This window comes from Syngnathus scovelli, chromosome 12 (assembly GCF_024217435.2).
Source record: "Syngnathus scovelli strain Florida chromosome 12, RoL_Ssco_1.2, whole genome shotgun sequence".
NCBI lineage: Eukaryota > Metazoa > Chordata > Actinopteri > Syngnathiformes > Syngnathidae > Syngnathus > Syngnathus scovelli.
Genome location: NC_090858.1, coordinates 6,125,147 through 6,145,764, shown reverse-complemented (window position 1 = coordinate 6,145,764; position 20,618 = coordinate 6,125,147). Strand labels below are relative to the sequence as shown.

The 20,618-nt window shown below is 42.3% G+C and overlaps 2 protein-coding genes and 1 long non-coding RNA gene across 6 annotated transcripts in view; 2 read left to right on the top strand and 1 right to left on the bottom strand.

The window, feature by feature from the left end:
• The window catches only part of thada (THADA armadillo repeat containing), a 38,016-nt gene extending 24,580 nt beyond the window's left edge, over positions 1-13,436 (top strand). For 2 of the 3 annotated variants that reach the window (XM_049735411.2, XM_049735413.2), the window contains exons 30-38: positions 42-145; positions 1,040-1,122; positions 3,952-4,328; positions 4,945-5,075; positions 5,900-5,972; positions 6,103-6,253; positions 6,352-6,474; positions 10,550-10,728; positions 10,835-12,115. In XM_049735411.2, coding sequence (XP_049591368.1) covers positions 42-145; positions 1,040-1,122; positions 3,952-4,328; positions 4,945-5,075; positions 5,900-5,972; positions 6,103-6,253; positions 6,352-6,474; positions 10,550-10,728; positions 10,835-11,170 — 1,557 coding nt within the window. In that variant the 3' untranslated portion in view covers positions 11,171-12,115. Of the gene's footprint in view, positions 1-41; positions 146-1,039; positions 1,123-3,951; positions 4,329-4,944; positions 5,076-5,899; positions 5,973-6,102; positions 6,254-6,351; positions 6,475-10,549; positions 10,729-10,834 lie in introns of all 3 variants that reach the window. The other variant, XM_049735410.2, reaches the window with a different exon arrangement.
• On the top strand, positions 13,135-16,071 carry zfp36l2 (zinc finger protein 36, C3H type-like 2). Of its 2 annotated transcripts, none has more exons than XM_049735416.2 (2): positions 13,135-13,435; positions 13,546-16,071. In XM_049735416.2, exons 1-2 carry the CDS (start codon positions 13,343-13,345, stop codon positions 14,728-14,730), a joined length of 1,278 nt encoding a protein of 425 aa, XP_049591373.1. In that variant the 5' UTR covers positions 13,135-13,342; the 3' UTR covers positions 14,731-16,071. The 2 variants fall into 2 exon arrangements, with proteins under 2 accessions (XP_049591373.1, XP_049591372.1); XM_049735415.2 differs by having other exon boundaries at positions 13,137-13,435; positions 13,543-16,071.
• A 246-nt stretch (positions 16,072-16,317) lies between these two features.
• Positions 16,318-20,618, bottom strand: part of LOC125978243 (uncharacterized) — a 43,251-nt gene continuing 38,950 nt past the window's right edge. Inside the window, exon 2 of the long non-coding RNA XR_007484966.2 lies at positions 16,318-19,090. This is a non-coding gene — a long non-coding RNA (uncharacterized lncRNA). The remainder of the gene's footprint in view (positions 19,091-20,618) is intronic.

The following is a 20,618-nucleotide window of genomic DNA, read 5'->3' as shown; positions in this document are numbered from 1 at the left end:
TAATAAAGTATGTTTACGTGTGTATTTCAATGTTTTTGCAGGTGCTGTTTCTGCTTCAGTCTTACCAGAGTGAGTCACACAGACCCCTGCCAGCAGGAAATGGAATCGGTGAAGCTGTCCTTCAGCGCATGTGGCTGGCCTCCCGGTAATCTTAGACACATGCACGTACAGATAAGCATCCCTCCTCCGTCCCTCCCAAATCCCCCAGCAGAAGAATAGTTCCTTGTCCCACCGGTCGTCCCCTCCCTGACCATGTCCGCTTCATGTCCTGCCGAGGCTTCGATTTCAAAGGGACTGTCCTACCTGGACACCCCCCCCCTCCATCCCCATCCTATCCTCTACCTCTGGACCTCTTACCCAAAATTAAAGTATTGAGATGAAGCACAGATTACGGGCCGGCTGCAACCCCGCCTCTCTCTTTTTATTTCCTAGCTGGGGTCAGTCCAGGGTCTGTTTTCTCATCTGATCAGCAGGGTCACTGGGTTAGCAACAGTAGCCCTGCTAGCTTTGCATGGTTACACTGATGAGTCTTAATTAGGATGACAAGGTGAATTCTTGCTTACTAAAGCAGCAAGATTGGTTTTGTGTTCATGCAGCCAGAACCAGTACATTACTGACTTAAACACACACACACACAAATAACCTCACCCCAGGCTCTATAAATCGCCCCCTGCTACGTGTCAGGTCAACTTGTCAGCTTCATTACGTGATGTGTTAAATGCAGTGGATGAATTTTGGAGCGCTACCATCATTTTGTCAAAGACTTTTTCACAAGTTTGTTTTTTAAAATAAATTTCTATTAAAAAGTATTGTCTGATTTTCAATGGTTAATTTTCATAATTTTTTCATTTGTCAGATTCAAGTTATTTCTTTAACCATTGTGGATTTTTATTTCATTAACTGTTTCGTCTGTGTGTAGACCAAAATCAAATGAACGACTGATGTGTTTTAATCATATTGTATCGTATTCACAGGAGTCCGAACAGCAAATATAAAACAAAAAGTAATTCCATTTCTCTTTTTCCTCATCTCTTTTAAGAGCTAATATCTGTGTGGTCACCAGAGGAGCCTTTCTGGATGTCCTGGTCTGTCTGTGTGGGCCAAAAATTAAACTTCTGTGTGGTGAGTAAATCTGAACAGAATGATTGATACAGAATGAGATACTATATATATACTCTATATTGCTGAGCGTGCAACGTTTGCTCCCTCTGAGCGACTCTTAACAAAAGTCATGCCTAAAAGCATTCAGAGAAGTCTTTGTGGATTTGTAATTGTGTATCTGTGTGTACATGTGTGCCGAGCCATCTCAGTGGGGGTCTCCTCAGGAGGAATGTGAAACCAAAGGCGTGCAATCTCAGACAGATGGTGGGTTTGTGCCTTTGACCCAGTTTATTGAGTGCTAGGAAAAAAAAGAGAGGAGAGCAGAGAGGGTGAGGAACTTGTGTTTTCGGTTGGCCATGTGCTGAACACATGTTTGCATTTGACAGTGGAAATACCGAGGATTTCTTAAAACAAGCCAGTAGATTCAAGACCAGGCTTAACCCGATGTGGCCCCTTACATAACAAAATAAGCACCTTCCCTCTTACTTACGCACCTTTTAATGCCTCTATTATTAGTCTGTTTTCCCTCTTTTCTGCTAGAGGTGGATTCCTGCTTTTTTTTTTTTTTTTTTTATGTAGCCTTATCAAATGCATTTTCTTTTTCTGTTCTGAAACAATAGTCACACTGGAATTAAGAGAATTTTTTTCATTTGCGGTTCTTCTTCGACAGTTTCAGGATTGAGATTTTTATACAGCATCATTAAGAATGACACCAAATGAACATGAATTATAAAAGTTTCAGTCTACATTTGCATGAACATGATTACAGGTCTATTATTTTTAGTTTTTTTTTTTGTTTGTTTTGTAAATATCCTTATTTTGGACTTGTTTGACACTAGCAAAACACCCATAAAACATGTTTCCATACTTAGCCCTTCATCAACCACACTACGTGATTGATATTCATCGCTGACAGCTTGCTTAAGTTTGCTTTCCCCCATAATTCGCTACTTTCACTCATCGTTGAACTTCAAGATGTGCTTTTATTGCCCTAAATCTGCACCAGCCAATCGAAATTCACTACTCTCTCTCACAAAAAATAAAATAAAAAAATGTCTATCCTCTGAAAAAGGTCACGTTTCTTTGGTGGCTCTGTATTTGGTCTCAACAGTCTTAACTGTCTGAATTGGTAAAGAAGACATTAAAGGGGAAGTGTGTCGAACGAAATGACTACATAACCAACCGCTATTTATTTCTCTTGTCAGAAAGTACATGCAAACACACACACACACACACACACACACACACACACACACACACACACACACACACACACACACACAGTGTCTGGGGTTTGTTTTTCACAGTTTGGCTAATGATGGTGGAAGTTGATTTGAAATCCAGCTGTGTGCTGGCGTGTAAGAGCACGTGCACGAGTCTTGCCAAGGTTCCAGCTTGAGACAGCCAAGCCCCTTTAACTGCCACTTTCACAGGGCTGTGGGCTGTTGTGTAGAAAGACACACAAAGTTGACTTGCCTCATGTACAACTTCATACAACTTAACATGTTTTACTTTTTTTATTAATGACCATTAATCTTTATATCACGCTCATGTGGGACACAGTCGGATTTCATGCTGATGCACTGTAACATGTTCAAATAGCACTCCTGATTTTAAAGCATTTGCACCAGCTGTAATAAGATTCGATATGTTCTCGGGTTGCCCATCCGTGCCGCCTATTCATGTGAATGTGATATCTCAGGAATGCCATGAAGGAATTTCATTACATCTGGCACTAGTATCCTCTTGCCCACAAAAATGACATCAATAACAGTTATTTTGCACAGGTCAATGACCCCTTTCATGACCATTATGACATGAAAATAATAATTTAAATTGGTATTTCTTGTATCTGATCAGATGGGGATCCAAGTCTGGAGAACTGATACTTGTTGATGATCATTTATTGTTTGTAAGATATAAGATTGGAACTGAGGTTTACAGCATACTGGCCATGTCAACTTGCTGCCAACTTATAATGCAACAAAAAAAAAGCAATAAAAACATGTGATAGCTCTGCCCTCTGACTTATTATTAGATTTAAACACACACAGCTTTGTGAAAACAAGTGTTGTTTGTGATCAGATATGATGGATCACATGACCCAAGCCCTTGGCTTGGTACACCCTCACATATTTGGATACATACCATTGTAAAATCAACATCCCGTCTGTGACTACTGAATTTTTTTAGTTTGTATTTACTTCCTCCACCATGTAGCACATTTCTCTCTTTACCAGTCTTGACAGTTGATTTGTATCCAATGGCAGCAGTATTTACATACGACATGTCAACTTCAGTCATCCTCCCTTCGTCATTGGTGTCATTACTGTGTTCCTGCCCACCATTATACCCATTAGACTATGGCTGTTTGGCCCTGGACCCCCTTTTGAGTATCAGGTTCCATAGTAACCTGGCCTGTCTCCACAGTAAAGCAGCCCATCTCTGCAGGAATGCTGCATTTCCCGCTCTTTTGTCAGCTCACATTTTGACATGTGCTGCAGTGGCGGATTGAGTTGCATTAGCTTCAATGTGTGTGCCTACATGAGATAGACTTGGCTGTCATAGCAGGATCTATGTGGGCGATGGAGAATTACTGTAGGCAGGAGTGCAGCCTTTGAATAGTATCAAGTTACTAAAATGCCATCAACATTTCTTCTGCATTTCAGAGGAAATGCTAAGGTTTGTATGACTGTGATGGATAATATCAAATATGAATAATATTTGTATTACGCACGCTAAACAGTTGCATGTGTATATGTGTACTGGTTCCAATATCCAGTTAAAAAGCTTTTCTTTTTCTTTTTTTTTTTATATAAATCTAAAAATGTCACTTTTCATGTGTGTCAGATTCAGAGGTCAACAAGCTCCGTCGAGAGACTTTGTCCCTCCTGATGACCTCAAGCCTGGTTTCCAACAACAGCCCCCCCGTATCTAACCTGGAGCCCGGCAGCATCCAGTACATGCTGAGCTTGACCAGAGTGGGCCTCAGTGCCAGCGTGGAGATTCCTGAGCTGTGGGGAAAGCATCCACTCACATCTCAGCTCCTGGATCATCTGCTAAAGTGCCCACAGTATGAGGTGAGGGACTTGGTTCTGGAAAGGGTCCTGATGAGACTGAAAGAGGAGGAAGACCAGAAGAGGATGCCAACGTGGCTAAATGAGGCCACCCTTTTGAACCTGACAAGCCTAGTTCTTCATGAAAAACACCCCCAGTGTCTGGCCAAGGTGAGTACACACACACACACACACACACACACACACACACACACACACACACACACACACACACCCTCATAGACGCACACACCTATTGCAAATACTAAATGTTGATAGTTTCTTGTTTAGGTGTGCTTTGTCATACGTACATGGGCATACACGAGCTCATATACAAATGTTTGCATGCATTGCTGTCACCCTCTCAGCCCATGCTCCACCCAGACAAATTCAACTAAACAATATTTATTTTCAAGCCCAAGTAACACATAGGGGCCTCCTAGTCAAAATAATCAATGAGATATGCTGGAGAAATGTCAACAACAGTTCTCTGCTGGATTTGTGTTTTGTAATGGGGGTTTCACTTGGCGTAAAACAACGTCTTCCTCCCCTGGCAAAGAAAACAGTGTATGGAGAAACAGGGGCTGGGAACAAGTGGGCAAAAGACACCAAAAACAAACAAAAATATGAATGGAACTGAATGGTTGCTGAAATTGCTAAAGACACCAAAGCTTTTTTTTTAATAAACTGCCCAGTGCACCTTTTCTCACACATAGCACTAAGTGTCTACGTTTGAGACAACCATCTGCCACTTTTTCCTTCCACCCTCATCTTCCTTTCTCCTCAGGTGCTCCAGGTGTTGAGTGTGTTGTGCTGTAGCGGTGAGCTCCACTGGATGGATAGTGTGCAACAGCAGCATTTGTCTCAGGACACTTTTCTGCAGCACCTGCTTGTTCTGGCTCAGACAACTTCTCACAGGTCAGAAGATGGTCACAGTAACGCATCTCATTATTGCATGACAAAGAATATTTTGCTCTTGATGAAATTCAAACAAGACCCCTCCCATTGGTATTGGGGCCATGTTTGCAAGACACCTGTTGATCTGTTATGGCTACGAGAGGCCAGAGTCGATGCAACTGCTCTGTTTTTGTGGGCACCTCCACATATGAAAGAATGCTTAGATATACATAATATTGCAGTATTTGTGTATATGCCGAGACTGTAATCCCTTTGACATCCATTGACAGACACACACACACACACACTTTCCTTGACAAGCCACTGCTGCACTTTTCTCACCAATTCAAGAAAGAACAGGTCTGAAGACAGATCAGGTTACAGAGAGTATTAGACCTATAAAGCCTTTTTCTGACCACCATCTCAGAACTCGGGATCTACTTTCCCTTCTCGTGGCCTCAAGGTTATGATTAGAGGCAAGGCAGAGTGAGATTGGGTTGCCGCTTGCACTCATCTTCCCTGCAATTGAATGTGAGTCTGGCTTTTGTGCTCACAATGTTTTGGTGAGTGCCAGCACACTTCTTTTGTGGAAAGTAAGCCAATACAGGCTTGTTGTTTGCCAAGTGGGTGTCATTCGAGGTGCTTTCACACAAACTGGCATTCCCATTTTAAAAAAATCTTACAAAGTTGAATTAAATGGTAGGTTCTCTTGAAGTGCTAGAAATTATTTGACGGGGGAATCAGTCCAAAAAAAAATTACAATTACGAATCTGTTCCTGAAATCATTCTTATGTGCTTACGTAGTTGATGTAAATTTATGTTAGCTGACTGTTTGTGTGTTTTAGTGTGGAGCTGTATTGTGCGGCCATGACATTGCTATCTCAACTGGTAATCCAGATTGTTAAATCATATCCAAAGGTAAAATATCATCTAGACTCTTCATCAGTTCATTTTCTGGATTTTTGTATTTACAATCTTGTTGTCTTTAATGGAATGGAATCAACAATTTTGTCTTTTGAGTGACATGCGTTCTAATTTCCTCATGCAGGATGCAGCAATAATGACTCGCTTATCACAGTGGGGAGCACTGGTGTGCTCTTCTTGCAGCGACGAGCAGCATGTGGAAATAAAGCTGATGGTTGCCAAGGTGTTGGTGGACTCCACAAGCGCACTACTGAGCAGCTCTGAGCTGCCACTTGGTGAGTTGAGGAAGTTCATTTGAGATGGATCATAAAAGTGGTGTGAAAAATAACATCCTGTGTGTGTACTGAAAACACGTGCATGTGTTTGTGTTTAGGTCTAGTCAGCACAATGTCTCTGTGGAGGAGTCTGTTTATGCTGTTGCAGGATGAAGACCAGGAAGTCCGCAGTTGTGCTTCTGACTTTGTTGCTAATGCACCAACTCATCTGATTTGTTCAGGTACACACACACACTCAATGTAACAAATAGGTTTCATTTTGTGTGTTTCAACTGGATGGGTTTAAAGCGAGGTTTCTAATCATATTGCTTAAGTTGAACTTTTTTCTTCAAAGTGGAATTGCAGTGTGTGAGTTCTGCATTCGTGTGCAGCCGACTTGAGGTTAGACAATGACAGCTAAGCTGTTAGCTAACAATTAGAACCACAAAACTCGACTGAGATAGAGGTTTTCTTTAAAACAGAACAAAGTGCACATAAATAGAATTTGTCTGAGATATTCTCCCTTTTGTAGTCTTTATTTAGTTGCCGTTTGTGCAGTTTCGGGAAAGTTCTACATTTACTCTTGGCCACGCGACTTCAATTCTCCCGAACTTGTATAAGTGCTCATGAAAAATTTTAAATCGGATTCCAAACACGTGTGATACAAACAAAAGGAGTGTAATAGTGTACTGTGGTCATCCAAATTGAATGTGTGGCCAGGCCAGGAAAGTCACATTCCTCAAGCAAATGAGAAAGCACCCAAAAAACCCAAAAGAAATCACATTGCATTGTCTGTAAAATGAAAACCCACAGAAACCTTCAATCAGTAAAAATATAAATATATATTGCCGCTCCGCTGTTGAATCCCAACTGATCTAACATTTTGAAATTAGATATGGACAAGTTGAAATTGTTTTTTTTTTACAAACTGAAGCTAAAATAGAAATAAAATATCTACACACCCTGTTTTATTCTCTCATATAAATTTTGTATCAAATAGAACGACATCATCAGACCACCATGCTGATTCTCATAGTTATTTGGTTACTTCACAAAAATAGCACCAATCAAAACAACTAACACTGGTTAAGTCAATCGTAAGGGTCATTGTGGATTTTTAATTACACCTGGGAAATAACCGTGGTGCTGGGACTTACCCGCCCTGTTCTTTTATACAGTATTTATGATCTACTGGTACTATTATCAAGCCGTCGGACCAAACTGTCAAACCTGTGCATATCATTCAAGGGAAAATTTTTATCAAATGGGAGATAAGAGTCTGCAACCCTTAAACCCTCTCACCTAGAGAACCTTTAGCAAACGTATGATCGCTATTGTAACTTATTGGATTGATCCAAAATTTGTGAAGGGCTTTTAGCATCTATAGTAATATTGCAATGTGAAGCATGCAGTAGAGCAGGGGTGTCAAACTCATTTTTATCACGGGCTGCATTGTAGTCATAGCTTCTTTCGGAGGGCCATTATGAAATAAATGTATGAGCGCCTCATATTATATACAGTAAAAGCTACAAAACAAATTGACAAATAACTCATTTTCAAATCAGACGAGTAAAAACTGGTCAAAAAAAAGATATTAAAAGTGAAGACAATTTGCAATTCTAGTAATGACACACGAATTTGATGCACAATTTATCTTCGCGGGCCATGTAAAATGATGTGGCGGGCTGTACCTGGCCCCCGAGCCTTGAATTTGATATCAGTGCAGTAGAGTCTGCTCAGTAACAAAGGGACAATTTTCTTCAATTCATGTTGGGCACAGTAAATAAGCCCAATTACCGTTTGTGTGTTTGCGTACGTGTTGGCCACTCGTCGTGAGTGTGTGTGTGTCGGGTTTCTTGTTTGCGTGTCTTTCCCGTCCCCTGTTGTTCTACCGGTTTACTGTGATAATGTGCGTGCGTGTGCGCCCATGTGTGCGTTTGTGTTTTATTACCTCTCATCAAGTGTCTGAGGTGTCAGTTGTTTCAAAGGTAACAACGCTGCTACTCCTTTGATATGGAGTACACAGACAAATTCACACAATCCTTTCCCCTTCCAGTAAAAGTGTTAGCAATACATGTCAAACATTTTTGTTTGTGTGTGTGTGTGTGGTATTGAGAACATCAGATTTGTTGATTCTTTCCCAGCCCTCCGAGACACAAAGAAGCTATTGTTGATGACTTGAAGATTTATTCATCTCCAATTGAACCTTTTCCCACAGCCACCACTGCCTAAATACCTCAAGACTAATTGGCTTTGAAATCAAACTCACTGGACCTCCAGCAATGACGCTGCTGTAAGGGTGGCAACAAAGGGACACTTGATGTGTACATATATATTTCTGTATATAATTCTGAAGTAATTATAAGTACAGAAATACTTGACTCAGTATTTTGAAGACAAGTTGCTGTCACGTGTATCTTTACCAGGCCATTCAGACCAGGTGGATTGTTATCAGCCAGCCTTTGCTTGTTGTAAAGCAACAACTGCCTTTTGTGTCATACAAATTTCACATGTCCTTTCTCTTAGTTAATTTATTAACAGCAAGTGATGCAGCTGACTGACTGATAGGGAGCAGGACACTCATTAAACAGACCTTGTCCTATTTCAGGAGGACACTCACCCAACTATTACAGCAACACCACAAATGATTAAGTATGCAAAGATATGTCACTCGTGTCATTTCCTCACAATGTCACTTTGTGTCGCTATATTTCATTCAAAATGCAATACTTGAAGATATCCATTGGAATGTGTAACATTTTTAAGAAAATGCACAAGCAACATTTTAAGTACGTTTGGATTTGCAACAACACTTTGATAAGAGGAAGGAAATGGATGGATGGGCAACCTTTTCAAAAATGCATGGTGGCAGAGCTTTGTATTTTTTCAAAAGCTCTCTTGAGTTTCCTCGCTAGGCTTCATTTCTTTTTTTTTTTTCCATTTTGGAAGTGACTTTTGCATCATGGTAAGATAGATGTTCCTTATTGTGGTGGGGTTTTTCACCCCTCTGTGGCTGATGTTTCCTGTCGGTGTCAGGATTGTTGCATTTGGTCTACATGACTGTTCACCACCAACAAGCAAAGGAAGTCAGAGCTGTAAAGACTGTGTTTTTGTTTCACACCTCTCTGTATTTGGCACTTCAGCTTCCTGGTCTCTCGGCTCCAGAGTGGTTTTGTGTGAGGTAGAACAAGTTTCTGGTGTGAAGAAAACCATTGTTGTTAGCTTGCCGATGTGACTTTAGTGGTGAGATTTTTTTTTTTTTTTCTAACCGCACCTGTCTTAAAAAAAAAAAGTATGTAAGGTGTAATAATTTGCATTGAAAAGGCAATAATTTGTTCATTTTTAGTAACAAAAATGATCTTGACTTGCACAGGCACTTTTTCTGTCCTTATTTACTGTAACAGTTTGTAAAAGTTGATATATTTCACTCAAGTGTTTTGTGTGTGTGTGTTTGGTGTTGGTACAATTTGGTTTAAATGTGATCCGGTCTTAAACAACCCAAAAACAGTATAAGTAGCGGTATGTTTGAGGGCAAAAAAAAGTTTCACTGCAAAACAAATATACTCTACAAGTAGCTCATTTCCCTTGCATACAACTCTCCCAGCACACACACACACACACACCAATGCAGTCACCCAACACTCATTCTGGTCATGCTATGAAAGACAATCTCCTTGAGAAGCAAGTATTTAACGGCAAAAGCTTAAGGAAGGAAATCACATTACAAGGTGTAGGGGGGAAAAAACCATGCAGCCATTCTGAGCCTTTATGTTTGGAGGCAGGGGTGCTGGTAAATGGACTTTTACATCAAGGCTGAAGTGTCCCTGGGAAGAGGTAGCGTTTTTGCTAAAGAAAAGAATTTGTCACCCAAGCTCTTAAACTGCTAAATCTCCTCTAATACTGTACAATCAGTGGCCTGTCATGTTCACATGCTACGTCAGTCCTCCCCGCTCAGACTTCAGACACAGATTTTACGCCTCTTTTCTCAAGAGGAAAATCAATATGAGTTCCCATCACTGTATGTTTTCTACTATGTGTGTGCTGGTAGGGGGGCTGTAAACCTCTACGCCCCCACGCCATAGTGGTTGTGACTCTGCAAAGCTTTTTATGTCTGTGCTGTCATTGGGGTGTCAGCTGCAGGGACGATGGTCAAGGTGGGAAAACAAAAACTACAATGGTCGTCTTCAGTGGTCCCATCCCAAGCGTTTGCAGAAGCATCTGTGTTTGTTTGCAGAATTACAGTTCAACCCAGAATCTTGTTTACGGACTTTTGTCAAATAAATTGTCTTTCAATGTCCTCCAATTTGGGTTGAACAGATGCAGCGGGCGTGACGACGCTGTGTCCTCCTGTAGCCCTGGATGTTGGTGTGAGGCTCTTGTGTCACCTATTGCAACTGTGGAAGCAAGTACCGGCAGGCGTCCTGGTTCTGACAGAGTGGCTGCTGGGAGACGACGAAGGCAATGAGGAGGCAGGCGCAGATGACGCCTCCATTCTGGTAAGTCAATTTGTGATTTATTTGTCCATATGTGTTACGAAAACATGAGTGTAGGTTTCTCGTGCGTTTGTGTCAATGGACCAATTTGGTTGTTTTGATTGAATAGGATGAAGAGGACTTTCTGTTTGAAAAGGGAAACCTGAACCTGTGGGCCGAGCCAGTCCAGTGGGTGATTCTGCTGCACAGACATCTCATTTCCCTCCTTGTTACGTACAAACAGATGACAGACTCGAGACCCACTGGGTCTGAGCAGGCTCAGCAAATGGACACAATGGCCTCCAATGCCAGAAGGAAACTGTTGAGCTCTAAACAAGCCCTGGACGCCCTCCCAGTCCTGCCTCAGTTCTCCTGCCCCATGGAGCACGCACGTCTAGTACTGCAGCACCAAAGGGCCACTTTGGCTCTGGATGTGCTGGACACCCTGAGAGGAGAAATTGAGTGATATTGATTTTTTTTCTTTTTCTTTCGTGATTATGAAAGTGACACCTCAGGGTTGTTTTTAATCATCATATTTTTAACATTTGCTCATCTATTTTTTATTTTAATTTTTATGACATCTAAAATGTAACATTGTGAGAAGTCAATTTAGTCACATATTAGTGGCGAAACATTGTGTTAGATTGATGCCGTTATTAGGCTTGTTCAATAGTTGATTAGGAGGATTTGGGCGGGGATGGTTCAAAAGGAATTGTTTCATTAAAAGTGCCCTAATAACATTAGAGTCATGGAAATATAACCCCAAAAAGGATATCTTGAAAACGTCCGTAGCTTCTATGTTATAAGGTTGCTGCAAGCATTATGGCTTCAAGCTCAGGTTGCACATTGTGAGTCTTCTTTAACTGCCTTTACTTTGCTCGTGTTTAATAATCCTTCCAGTTGGACTTTGGTTTGTCCCACCTTCTGGTTATTTAATCTAGAGGACAGCACAATAGCCTACTGTCTGTGCCTGTGTGTTAATAGTGGCCATATATACGTCGGCCCTGGTAACCATGTTCCTTGTTGCAATAAAACTGATGTAACGTTTTAGAACTTCTCAACATTTCCCAACCTAAAGAGAGTTGTCTGATTAGGAGTGGTTCCAGTGAACAAGAACAGTGATTTCTCAAATACTTTGCTGCGTATGTCCTTCACATGAAACTGTTTATCTCGACTGCAGAAAGCAAATGGGGCAAATGGTCTTAGAGTAGCTTGCAACCTATTTTTAGGGCGGTAGTAGTAGATTCCAAACTCTTAGGTCATTTTTTTTTTCCCTCTGCCTGTTTCTCTTTCCTTCACCTCTTTCCCTTCGTCAACTCTTGAGAGAATATTTAATCACGTCAGAGACTGAAAAATAAACTTGATACATGTTTTGCAATTATGATCCTAAATTAAAAGGCTATAATGGTTACTGGTGTTGCAGAAACCGGTCATTTCTGGTATATATAGATATAGATATATTTTATTTTATTTTTAGAAAATATGTAACGCATCTAATTTTGCTCTGCAGGGGGCGCACTGGCTTTTTTTTTTTGGTCAGTTTCAAACACGTTCTCTAGGGGGCAGCGTTACACTGTTGCTCTGCACCGAAACCACATTCCTTCACTCTTGTGCTCCCTGACTGAAAAACAAGTTAGATGGAAGACCGCTGAGGGTAAAAAAAAGTTTTTACCACAGTCGGTTTTGTTTTATTTTTACTGAGCTGTAGGGATCACAGGTACCACGAACTACGGTTAATTATTAAAGGTTAGTTTTTTTTTTTTTTTAATTAAACAGTAGATTTTGTAGGTAGTTCTGACTGTCTTGTTCCTCCATAGGCTGTTGTTACTCTGTTTTGTGGATTATGCAACGGGTAAATGCTAAAAATTGCCCTGCACTCTGCCTGGACTCCTCTCCGCTCATACTTGTGGTCTCACCCTATCCACAGGGAGAGAGCGCGAGGGTGAGGAACTTTCCTTCCATTACAAATACATGTGCATGCTTCCAAGTGAGACAGTGAAAGGGGGGGGGGGGGCATTTGTGTTGGTTAAAACGCCATAAGGTTGTAGGAAGTTTCTATTTGTCAGGATCCTTGATTTTTATACAAAAAAAATGAATGTAGTGGTTTAAATTAAAGTCCATTTTTCCCCAACATCTTGTACTAATTTGGATGTGTTGTGTGATTTAAGAGTTTTTTTTTTTTTTTAAAAAAGGAGGAAAAAAAAGTTGGGATGTAATGATGGATGATGGGGGGAGGGTCTTTGGGGTTGAATTTCAAGGCGTGGTGTCAAAGAATAGGCAACCAACCGGTGAATGTGTGTGCGTGTGTTTTTTTTAATAAGAAGACGGAAAAGAGGAGGTGGCTCTGGCAAAAGTTTTCTACGACTTAGTTCACTTCGCCCCTCCCCGGCCACCGGCAGGCATTTATAGCCCGCAAAAAGAAGCTCGAGCCTGCAGTGAAGCATTTTTGGCTCAGCGCTTCTTCAGGGGAGGAATCACACCCATCTACTACTCACCATCACAAAATAGCACCCCCACTCTTGTTGCCTTCGTCGGCCGGCTCTTTTTTTTAAGCAACTTTCCAAAACATTTCCCCTCAACCAAAAATCAGTCGTGGCACAAAGCAGCGCTCGTAGCAGTGCAACCTGCTCGTTCCTCCATGAAAGAAGGAGTGCACCAGCAAATTTGGGGAAACGACGACATGTCTGCGACCGTCTTGTCCGCCTTCTACGACATGGAAATGCTTTACAAGGTACAGTTTCGTTTCATTTGAGTTGCCAGTGCATGTTGCAACAAGTTGGAGCCAGTGCCATGTGACTGTGGGTGCATTGCTAACATGTCTTTCGTTCTCTCCCGCAGCAGGATAAAAGCACGAATATAAACGCCCTCCACATCAACAGCATGCTGGACAAGAAGGCTGTCGGAGCCCCGGTCACATCCGCGGGTTCCGGTGGCCCCTTCGCGCCGGGATTTTTCCGTCGAAACTCCACCAGTAACGTGGAGGCCATGAACAACGGCAACAAGTACACCCTGAGCTCTTCTTACAGCAGCCTGAAAGAGAACACGCCGAGCGGAACGACCAGTCTCATGAACAAGGAAAACAAGTTCCGCGATCGCGCGTACAGCGAAAGCGGAGAGCGCGCCGTGCTGCAGCAGAAGGCCGGCTCTCAGATTAACTCCACCCGCTACAAGACCGAGCTGTGTCGGCCTTTCGAGGAGAACGGCTCGTGCAAGTACGGCGAGAAATGTCAGTTCGCCCACGGCTACCACGAGCTCAGGAGCTTGTCCCGCCACCCCAAGTACAAAACGGAGCCGTGTCGCACGTTCCACACCATCGGCTTCTGCCCCTACGGTCCCCGGTGTCACTTTATCCACAACGCCGACGAGCGCCGGCCCGCTCCGGCCGCCAACGCCAACATGCAGGCGGGGGAGTCCCGCGGCTACGGCCAAAGGGACATCCTCCCCCCTCAGCAGCAGCAGCAACTCTGCTACACCCAGAGGGACAGACCAAAGCTTCACCACAGCCTTAGCTTCTCCGGCTTCTCCAGCCACCACTGCCTGGACTCCCCGCTTCTGGAAAGCCCCACGTCGCGGACCCCACCGCCACCCGCCTCCTCTTGCATGTCCTCGTCCAGCTTCTACGACGATGTGCTGTCGCCTAACTCCGTGGCTTGCATCAACAGTGCCTTCAACTTCCCCGGGCAAGACCTAAAAGCTCTGCTGGCCCCGCTGGCCGTGCACACCTCCGGCGGCTACTCCAACAACCACTCGGCCGGGGGCGGCCACTACGGGGGCGTGCAGGGCAGCGGCATGTGCCCCCCGTCTTCTCCCACGTACAACATGAGCCACTTGCAGACGCTGCGCCGTCTCAGCGAGTCGCCAGTGTTCGAGCCTCCACCTAGCCCGCCAGACTCTCTCTCAGACCGGGAGAGCTACGCCAGCGGGTCCCTCAGCTCTTCCGGGAGCCTCAGTGGCTCCGAGTCCCCCAGTCTGGACGCTGGGAGACGTTTGCCAATCTTCAGCAGGCTGTCGATTTCAGATGACTGAGTTTTTTTTTTTTTTTTACTTCGGTTTGTTTTTGTAGTGGATTATGTCAGCAGCTTCCACCCTGCTGAAGTGCCTTTGAGCAGCAAGACATTGATTTTCTACCAGCTGAAGGGGTGGTGGCCCTGCTCTGACCTCCCTGGTGGGGGGCAAGTAAGGCAAGTTCCACCCACGGGGATCAATAAGTGTCCTTGACCTGGCATTAGATTACCTTTTTTTTTCTTCTCTGTAATATATAGCTGTATTAAAAGTTTAGATAGAAAACAGAAGGCATTCCATCAGTGCCTTGCCCAAGGGCTCATGCCAGCCCCTCCTCCCATTTTTCGTTTCTTTTTGCTCTAATAGGCGAGTCACACTTTCCCTGGGACTAGTTGACTTGACAAGACAAAGAGACTGTAAAAGCAAGTCGATTTCCTCCTATCCTGCCAAGAATATGCCTCGACTCAAAGTGACATTTTTCCTTTTTCAAAATGCTTTTATTTTCCTTCTGCTCTGAAAAGCTTCAACTTCCATTCCGTATCTCTTCTCACAGCGCCACCCAGTGGTTAGGTTGGTTAGTGTAGCTTGTTGCTTGGTTAGCACTCTTGAGTTGGGTTTGTTTGGGGAAATCACTGCTGATGGTTGAATATATATTTTTTTAGCTGTTTGAGTGATTTGCATAGCGGTGCATAACTGACTATGGACTATTTAACTTATTTATTATCTTGTGAAACAAGTATAGGCTACATTGGTAATTTGTGTCCATACTATATTTATCAAGTATGATGAAGCAATAGATCTATATTCTTTTATGTTTAAATTATGGTCGCCATTATTAATCTGCATAAAGTGGAGTGTATGTTCTTTTCACAGTAATATATATTGTTTTCTCCTTTTTTTTGTAACTTCACTTGGTTATTTTTTATTGTAAATGAGTAAAAAAAATTCTTAATTTAAGAGAACGTATGTGATATTTATTTCATTAATTTTTGTTCCCTTGTTTACGTTTATTAAAGTTTGCATAATTGCTGTTTGCTTCTGAGCTTGTGTGTCAGTGCTGTAGAAGGCTTTTTTTTTCCCTTCGGAGAATCCCTATTTAGATGATTCTGTAGAATGTAAACACCGTGTGGTTGTACAGACCGTCCAAACCTTGTTATCAGCGACAAAAAATTCCCAAGTCAATAAATTAACCAAAAAATTTTTTTTTTAATTCTTCTTTTCCTCTGTTTGCACGAGGTCACACTGTGATTCCAGCCACGTGCTTAAGAATGTAGCAATCCCATGTGCCCCAGTATTATTGTGTAGTGCCTATGGGGCTCACCAACATGACATGCCTTTAAAATTAACCAAATAAAGTATTTTTCTTACATGGCATCTTTTTATACGCAGGTTCAAATGAATGTAGTTTTGGATTCTATTTTTATTAGGTTGTTACCACTCAGATACTCTGACAACAACAGCCATAACCTCTCTTAGTCCCCCATTCCTCTTCATTTGATTTTCCTATTTGCTCAGCTTTTTTTTTTTTTCTTCTCAAATCTAGTCTGAGTATTGCGTTTGCTGCAGAGGGAAGTGGTTGAGCATGTTTGGTTTGTACATAGTTGGTACAGGGGGATGCACACTATGTACTTTTGACTACTTTATCAGAAGTAAAGCTTTTTGAATGTAACAAAATGGACAAAAAAAACAGCAAGAGTTGTTTATTTTTCGGGGAGTCAGTTCACTACAAATTAAGTGTGAGACTGTTAACTTTGTACTGTACATTTTTTGTAGTTCTCCCAATAAATAAAAAAATCTTGGAAAACAAGTTTGTTTTTGGCGTCATTTGACATTTCAGGCCATTTTAACTTGATCTGCTGCAGTCACGAACACAAGCAATTTTACAATAATGGTACTTAAGTTTATTAGAGCGAGAGAGAGAAAAGCAGCTTGGACACAATTTCGAATGAGCCCAGGACTCCGTGGAGCCTCGTCTGGCCTGCGTCATTTCTATCTCGCCTGAGGTTCTTCTCAGTGCACAGTAAATTCAACAAGCACACACATGTCCTTGTGAGACACAACTGCCTTCACAAACCAAAAGGAAGAGAACTTCATCCAGATGTGAACAGCATTATGAGCATAGCTGGGAACATTATCCCACAAACCCAATAGCTGCAGGTAACTTCATCTGACATCAGGTACTAAAAAAATAGCATCACAGTTTTGATATCCTCTGTTTAAAGTATGAATTATTTTTTTTCTATAATTTTCATTGGATTATATGTGGACTGCATTTAACTGACAGGTGTTCTGATCACATCCAGGAAAAGGAGGAGCCCGCAAGGTAGACTGAGGACACGCTGGAAAGACTGACTTGCACAGCTTTAAAACACTTACCTCCTAGTTTAATTCAAGGAGGTGGTTGGAGACAGTGAAGTGCAAGCATCTGGACTTAGACTGCTGATCTCGCAACCTGAACCTACTAAAGAAGAAAAAAGAAATGCATATTATGTCACTTTTGAGTTAAAGGCAGTCGATTTGGCTCTTAACGAAGGAAATAGAGCTGTTGCATATACTGTAGAGGTTTCCTACGGCCACTAGAGGGCACTTGGCTATTGTTCAAGACGTCTTGTTATGTGACCCTTTTCAGTATTTTTTTCTTTCCGGGTCGTGTCTTCCCCGGAGCTTTACGTGCAGCTCGTATGGCATTGCCAACTTTACCCTTGTAAGTAGTCCCATTTTATTTATTATTAGTTGTGTGTTGCTAGTGTTCCCTGCACATTGCATCTTTTATGGTTGTTGCTGAGATTTATGCATTCTTGTATGTTTGTAGAGCTGCTTCATCTCTGTCAACAAATCCTGCATCTTATGTTGCAGATTTCCCCCTAATTTTAGCTGGTGCGGTTTATAATCAGGTGCATTTTATAGTCCAGAAATGACAAAAAATTCATGAATGATAAAGTGTTCAATTAAACATGATAATCTAGACATTAATCCGTCTTTTATTTCAAGTCCCTTGTGGTGGTGTGAAATGCAATCATCACAACAACATTGTCACCATCCAAATACTTGTGGACAAAACAACAATTATCAGTAACTTGGTGACTTTTCATCTTGATGCCCCAATTGTACAATTCTAGTGTCTAGACAACATTCTAATCTCCGGCCCACATTCTGAGTAGGACCACGGTGGCTTTGCTAATTCTCCAGGAACTTGTAAAAGAATACTGTAAAGTCTTTTCTTCACTCTGTGAAGTTATCAGTGGTAGCATAGGCATTAAGAAAATAAAAGGCCCAGGAGTCATGCAGTGCCTGGAGTTCACGCCAAGATAAGGTGGTCTGATAAAGGCCCTGGCAAATATTTACTGTGTCCTCAGTATTTCATAATGAAGTGTGTTTATCAGAGCAGAGCCAAGGGCCTGCACAATGCTTTGGGCTGTGCCAAGTTGGATACTTGTGGCTAAGTTGTGTGTATTTACGCGCGTGCCTGTGATAAAATGTCGTAAATGGCTCAGTGTGCCAATGGCTAAACCTACACGTTATATATGATTAAGTGTTTCGTACATGTCAGCTCTGTTAACGATAAACTCCTGCAAAGCGTGCTGGTGTGTGCACGCTGGGCTCTTACTGGTTAATGAGTCTGGAGTTGCCACAATGAAAGGAAATTCTCTGACTTGTGATTAGGGCAGGAAGAACGCTGGTTCCTGGCCACCACCCATTTCCACCTCTTCTCTGTCTTGCTGTTTTTCCTCCGCCGTCAGTTTCCTTTCTCCTCTGTAGTGGTGGCCAGCGGCTTCGCGAAGTTACTATTTGTGTTCCACGGCCGCATTGGGAAGCTCAGCTCGTCCTGGTATTGTTTTGGGCACGCTCAGTGCCGACCTGAGGTCAGACAGTAATTGCTCATACGTTCTAGACGTTGTTTTGGCCTCCAATGTACGCCAGATGGGTGGACGAGTGCCAACTATAAATGAAACAACATATAGTGTTCATCACTACTTAAGCACCAGATAAGGTCTTGCTCTGCTGCTCATGTGTATTTTTTCTTTATGGAAATGAACTATTATCCGTTTTCTGATGCAGGGCAATAAAACATTCCCTCTGCAGCCAATGTGGCGAAGCTGCTGGAAATGCCGCAAAGGTGAGTTAAGGTGAGCAGCGGCTCGCCGATACTGAGAAAGGTCATCTTGTTTTCCCGTCGCAGCGGTGGCGGCAGTTTACTGACGCTGATCCACTTCAACCGTTGCTCCTTGGCCCGCTGCGTTCCTCTCCCCTCGACGGCTGCCAAATTGTAAATATTTACAAAGCAGCTTGTGAGTGTTTACTGCCAATGTTTGTGGCTCCTCAGCAAGTGTCTGTGCGGATGGAGCGAGGGAGGGATGCATCTTGCTTGCTGCACAGTGTAAAGCTTGAAAGAAAAAAAAAAAGTGTCGAATGAGGTACTTCCCTTGGTCTCCTGTGTTTACTAACACTGGGCTTTGGCTGACTACCTCCTCTGACCCTCGAAAATGGTAGAGACATGCAGGAAGTGTTTGTTTGAGTTACCCCACTTTATATAAAAGCACTGACATCATGTTTTTGCAGACAGGATATTATCACAGAACAGATGTTCTTTGACAAATGTAAAGCATACATGTGGTCGTAGAAATATTCCAATACAGCTTGGACGTGTGATAGAGGGGTTAGCGGATTCTATGAGTGCGTGGGTAGTTGTTTAACTGTTCATTACTGCGTGGCTGTTTTAATTTAGAGGTCATGATATTCTTGACTGGAGCTCTAAAGATCAGGATGAACTTTACAGAGCAAAGCCTGGTAATGTCATCCCTCAATAATGTTTTTAAATGAATGTCCATTTTGCAAAAGTCAAATTTGAAATATAAATGAACTCAACACGAATTTAAACCAATACAAGCTACATGACTGCTTTACCCTTTTTGAAATATGAAAACTACAGTGACAAAAATTTACTTGATCATATTAAATCAATACAAGGAAATTTGTGGATGGAAAATGAAAACCATGAACAAGCAATTCTTAGAAAAAGTTGAGCAAAATGAATGATTGAATTATCCAATATTTAGCAATAACATCATCATTCGTTACTATTTGATGGTTGTTGTTCTTTATTAATTTATCTGTTTTTCTCTTTTCCACCCAACTGTTATTATGATTCACCGTGTAACATAAAATATCAGCATGACTGACCAACATTAGTAGTTCACAAGCCAAAATATTGTCCAGCTGTCTTGTGTTCCAATTAAATTGCACATCACAAGGTGCTGTTCTTCTTCCAAGACTCCAGTGTCCCAATTCCAAACATATCAATTGGCAACACTTGCGTGTTGACTCATCCATGTCACTACGGCGCCACTAAATGTTGATCAGCCACTATCGAGATGATTGCAGTGTAAGGTCCAGGTTGGGAGGGGACGGGGGGGAGTAGATGGGGGAGGCAAACGCAGGCGTGCCTCAGGCTGTGGTGTTTGAGAGATGCAGCTGTAAAATGTAACATGTCCCGTCTAGCTGGAGTAAAGCAGCTTTACTTAGTCCAGGCGTGGTCTCCAAACACGTGATTGGCAACCGAGCTCAGAAGGTGATAAGGAACGATCTGGCAGGAGCGCGTTGACATCTATACTTGGCCTAATTCGACTTCCTCCATCAATCGCGTTCAAGACATCAATAGTCTCACATGAGACCAAGAAGCTTTACGGTCAGCACTGCAGGGGAAGGCCGAGAGAAAAATCAAGGCGTATGGCATCGTTTTGTGATGTTTATTTGGAAAATATACCGCTATTGACTTCTCTCATTTGTCTTTTCATGCAGCAAGACAATCCCCGAGGTCAGAATGTGCAGAATTCCGTGAGAGGATGTCCGAGCACCGTGAGCAGCGTAGAATAATGATATATAATCATCCGAATGTTTGTGTTGTACAAACT

What these genes read in the sequence shown, in the direction of transcription:
- zfp36l2 (XM_049735415.2), top strand. Translation starts at nt 13,343, where the DNA reads ATGAAAGAAGGAGTGCACCAGCAAATTTGGGGAAACGACGACATGTCT. An exon ending in ACATGGAAATGCTTTACAAG is followed by an intron (nt 13,436 to 13,542) that starts GTACAGTTTCGT and finishes TCTCTCCCGCAG; the next exon opens with CAGGATAAAAGCACGAATAT.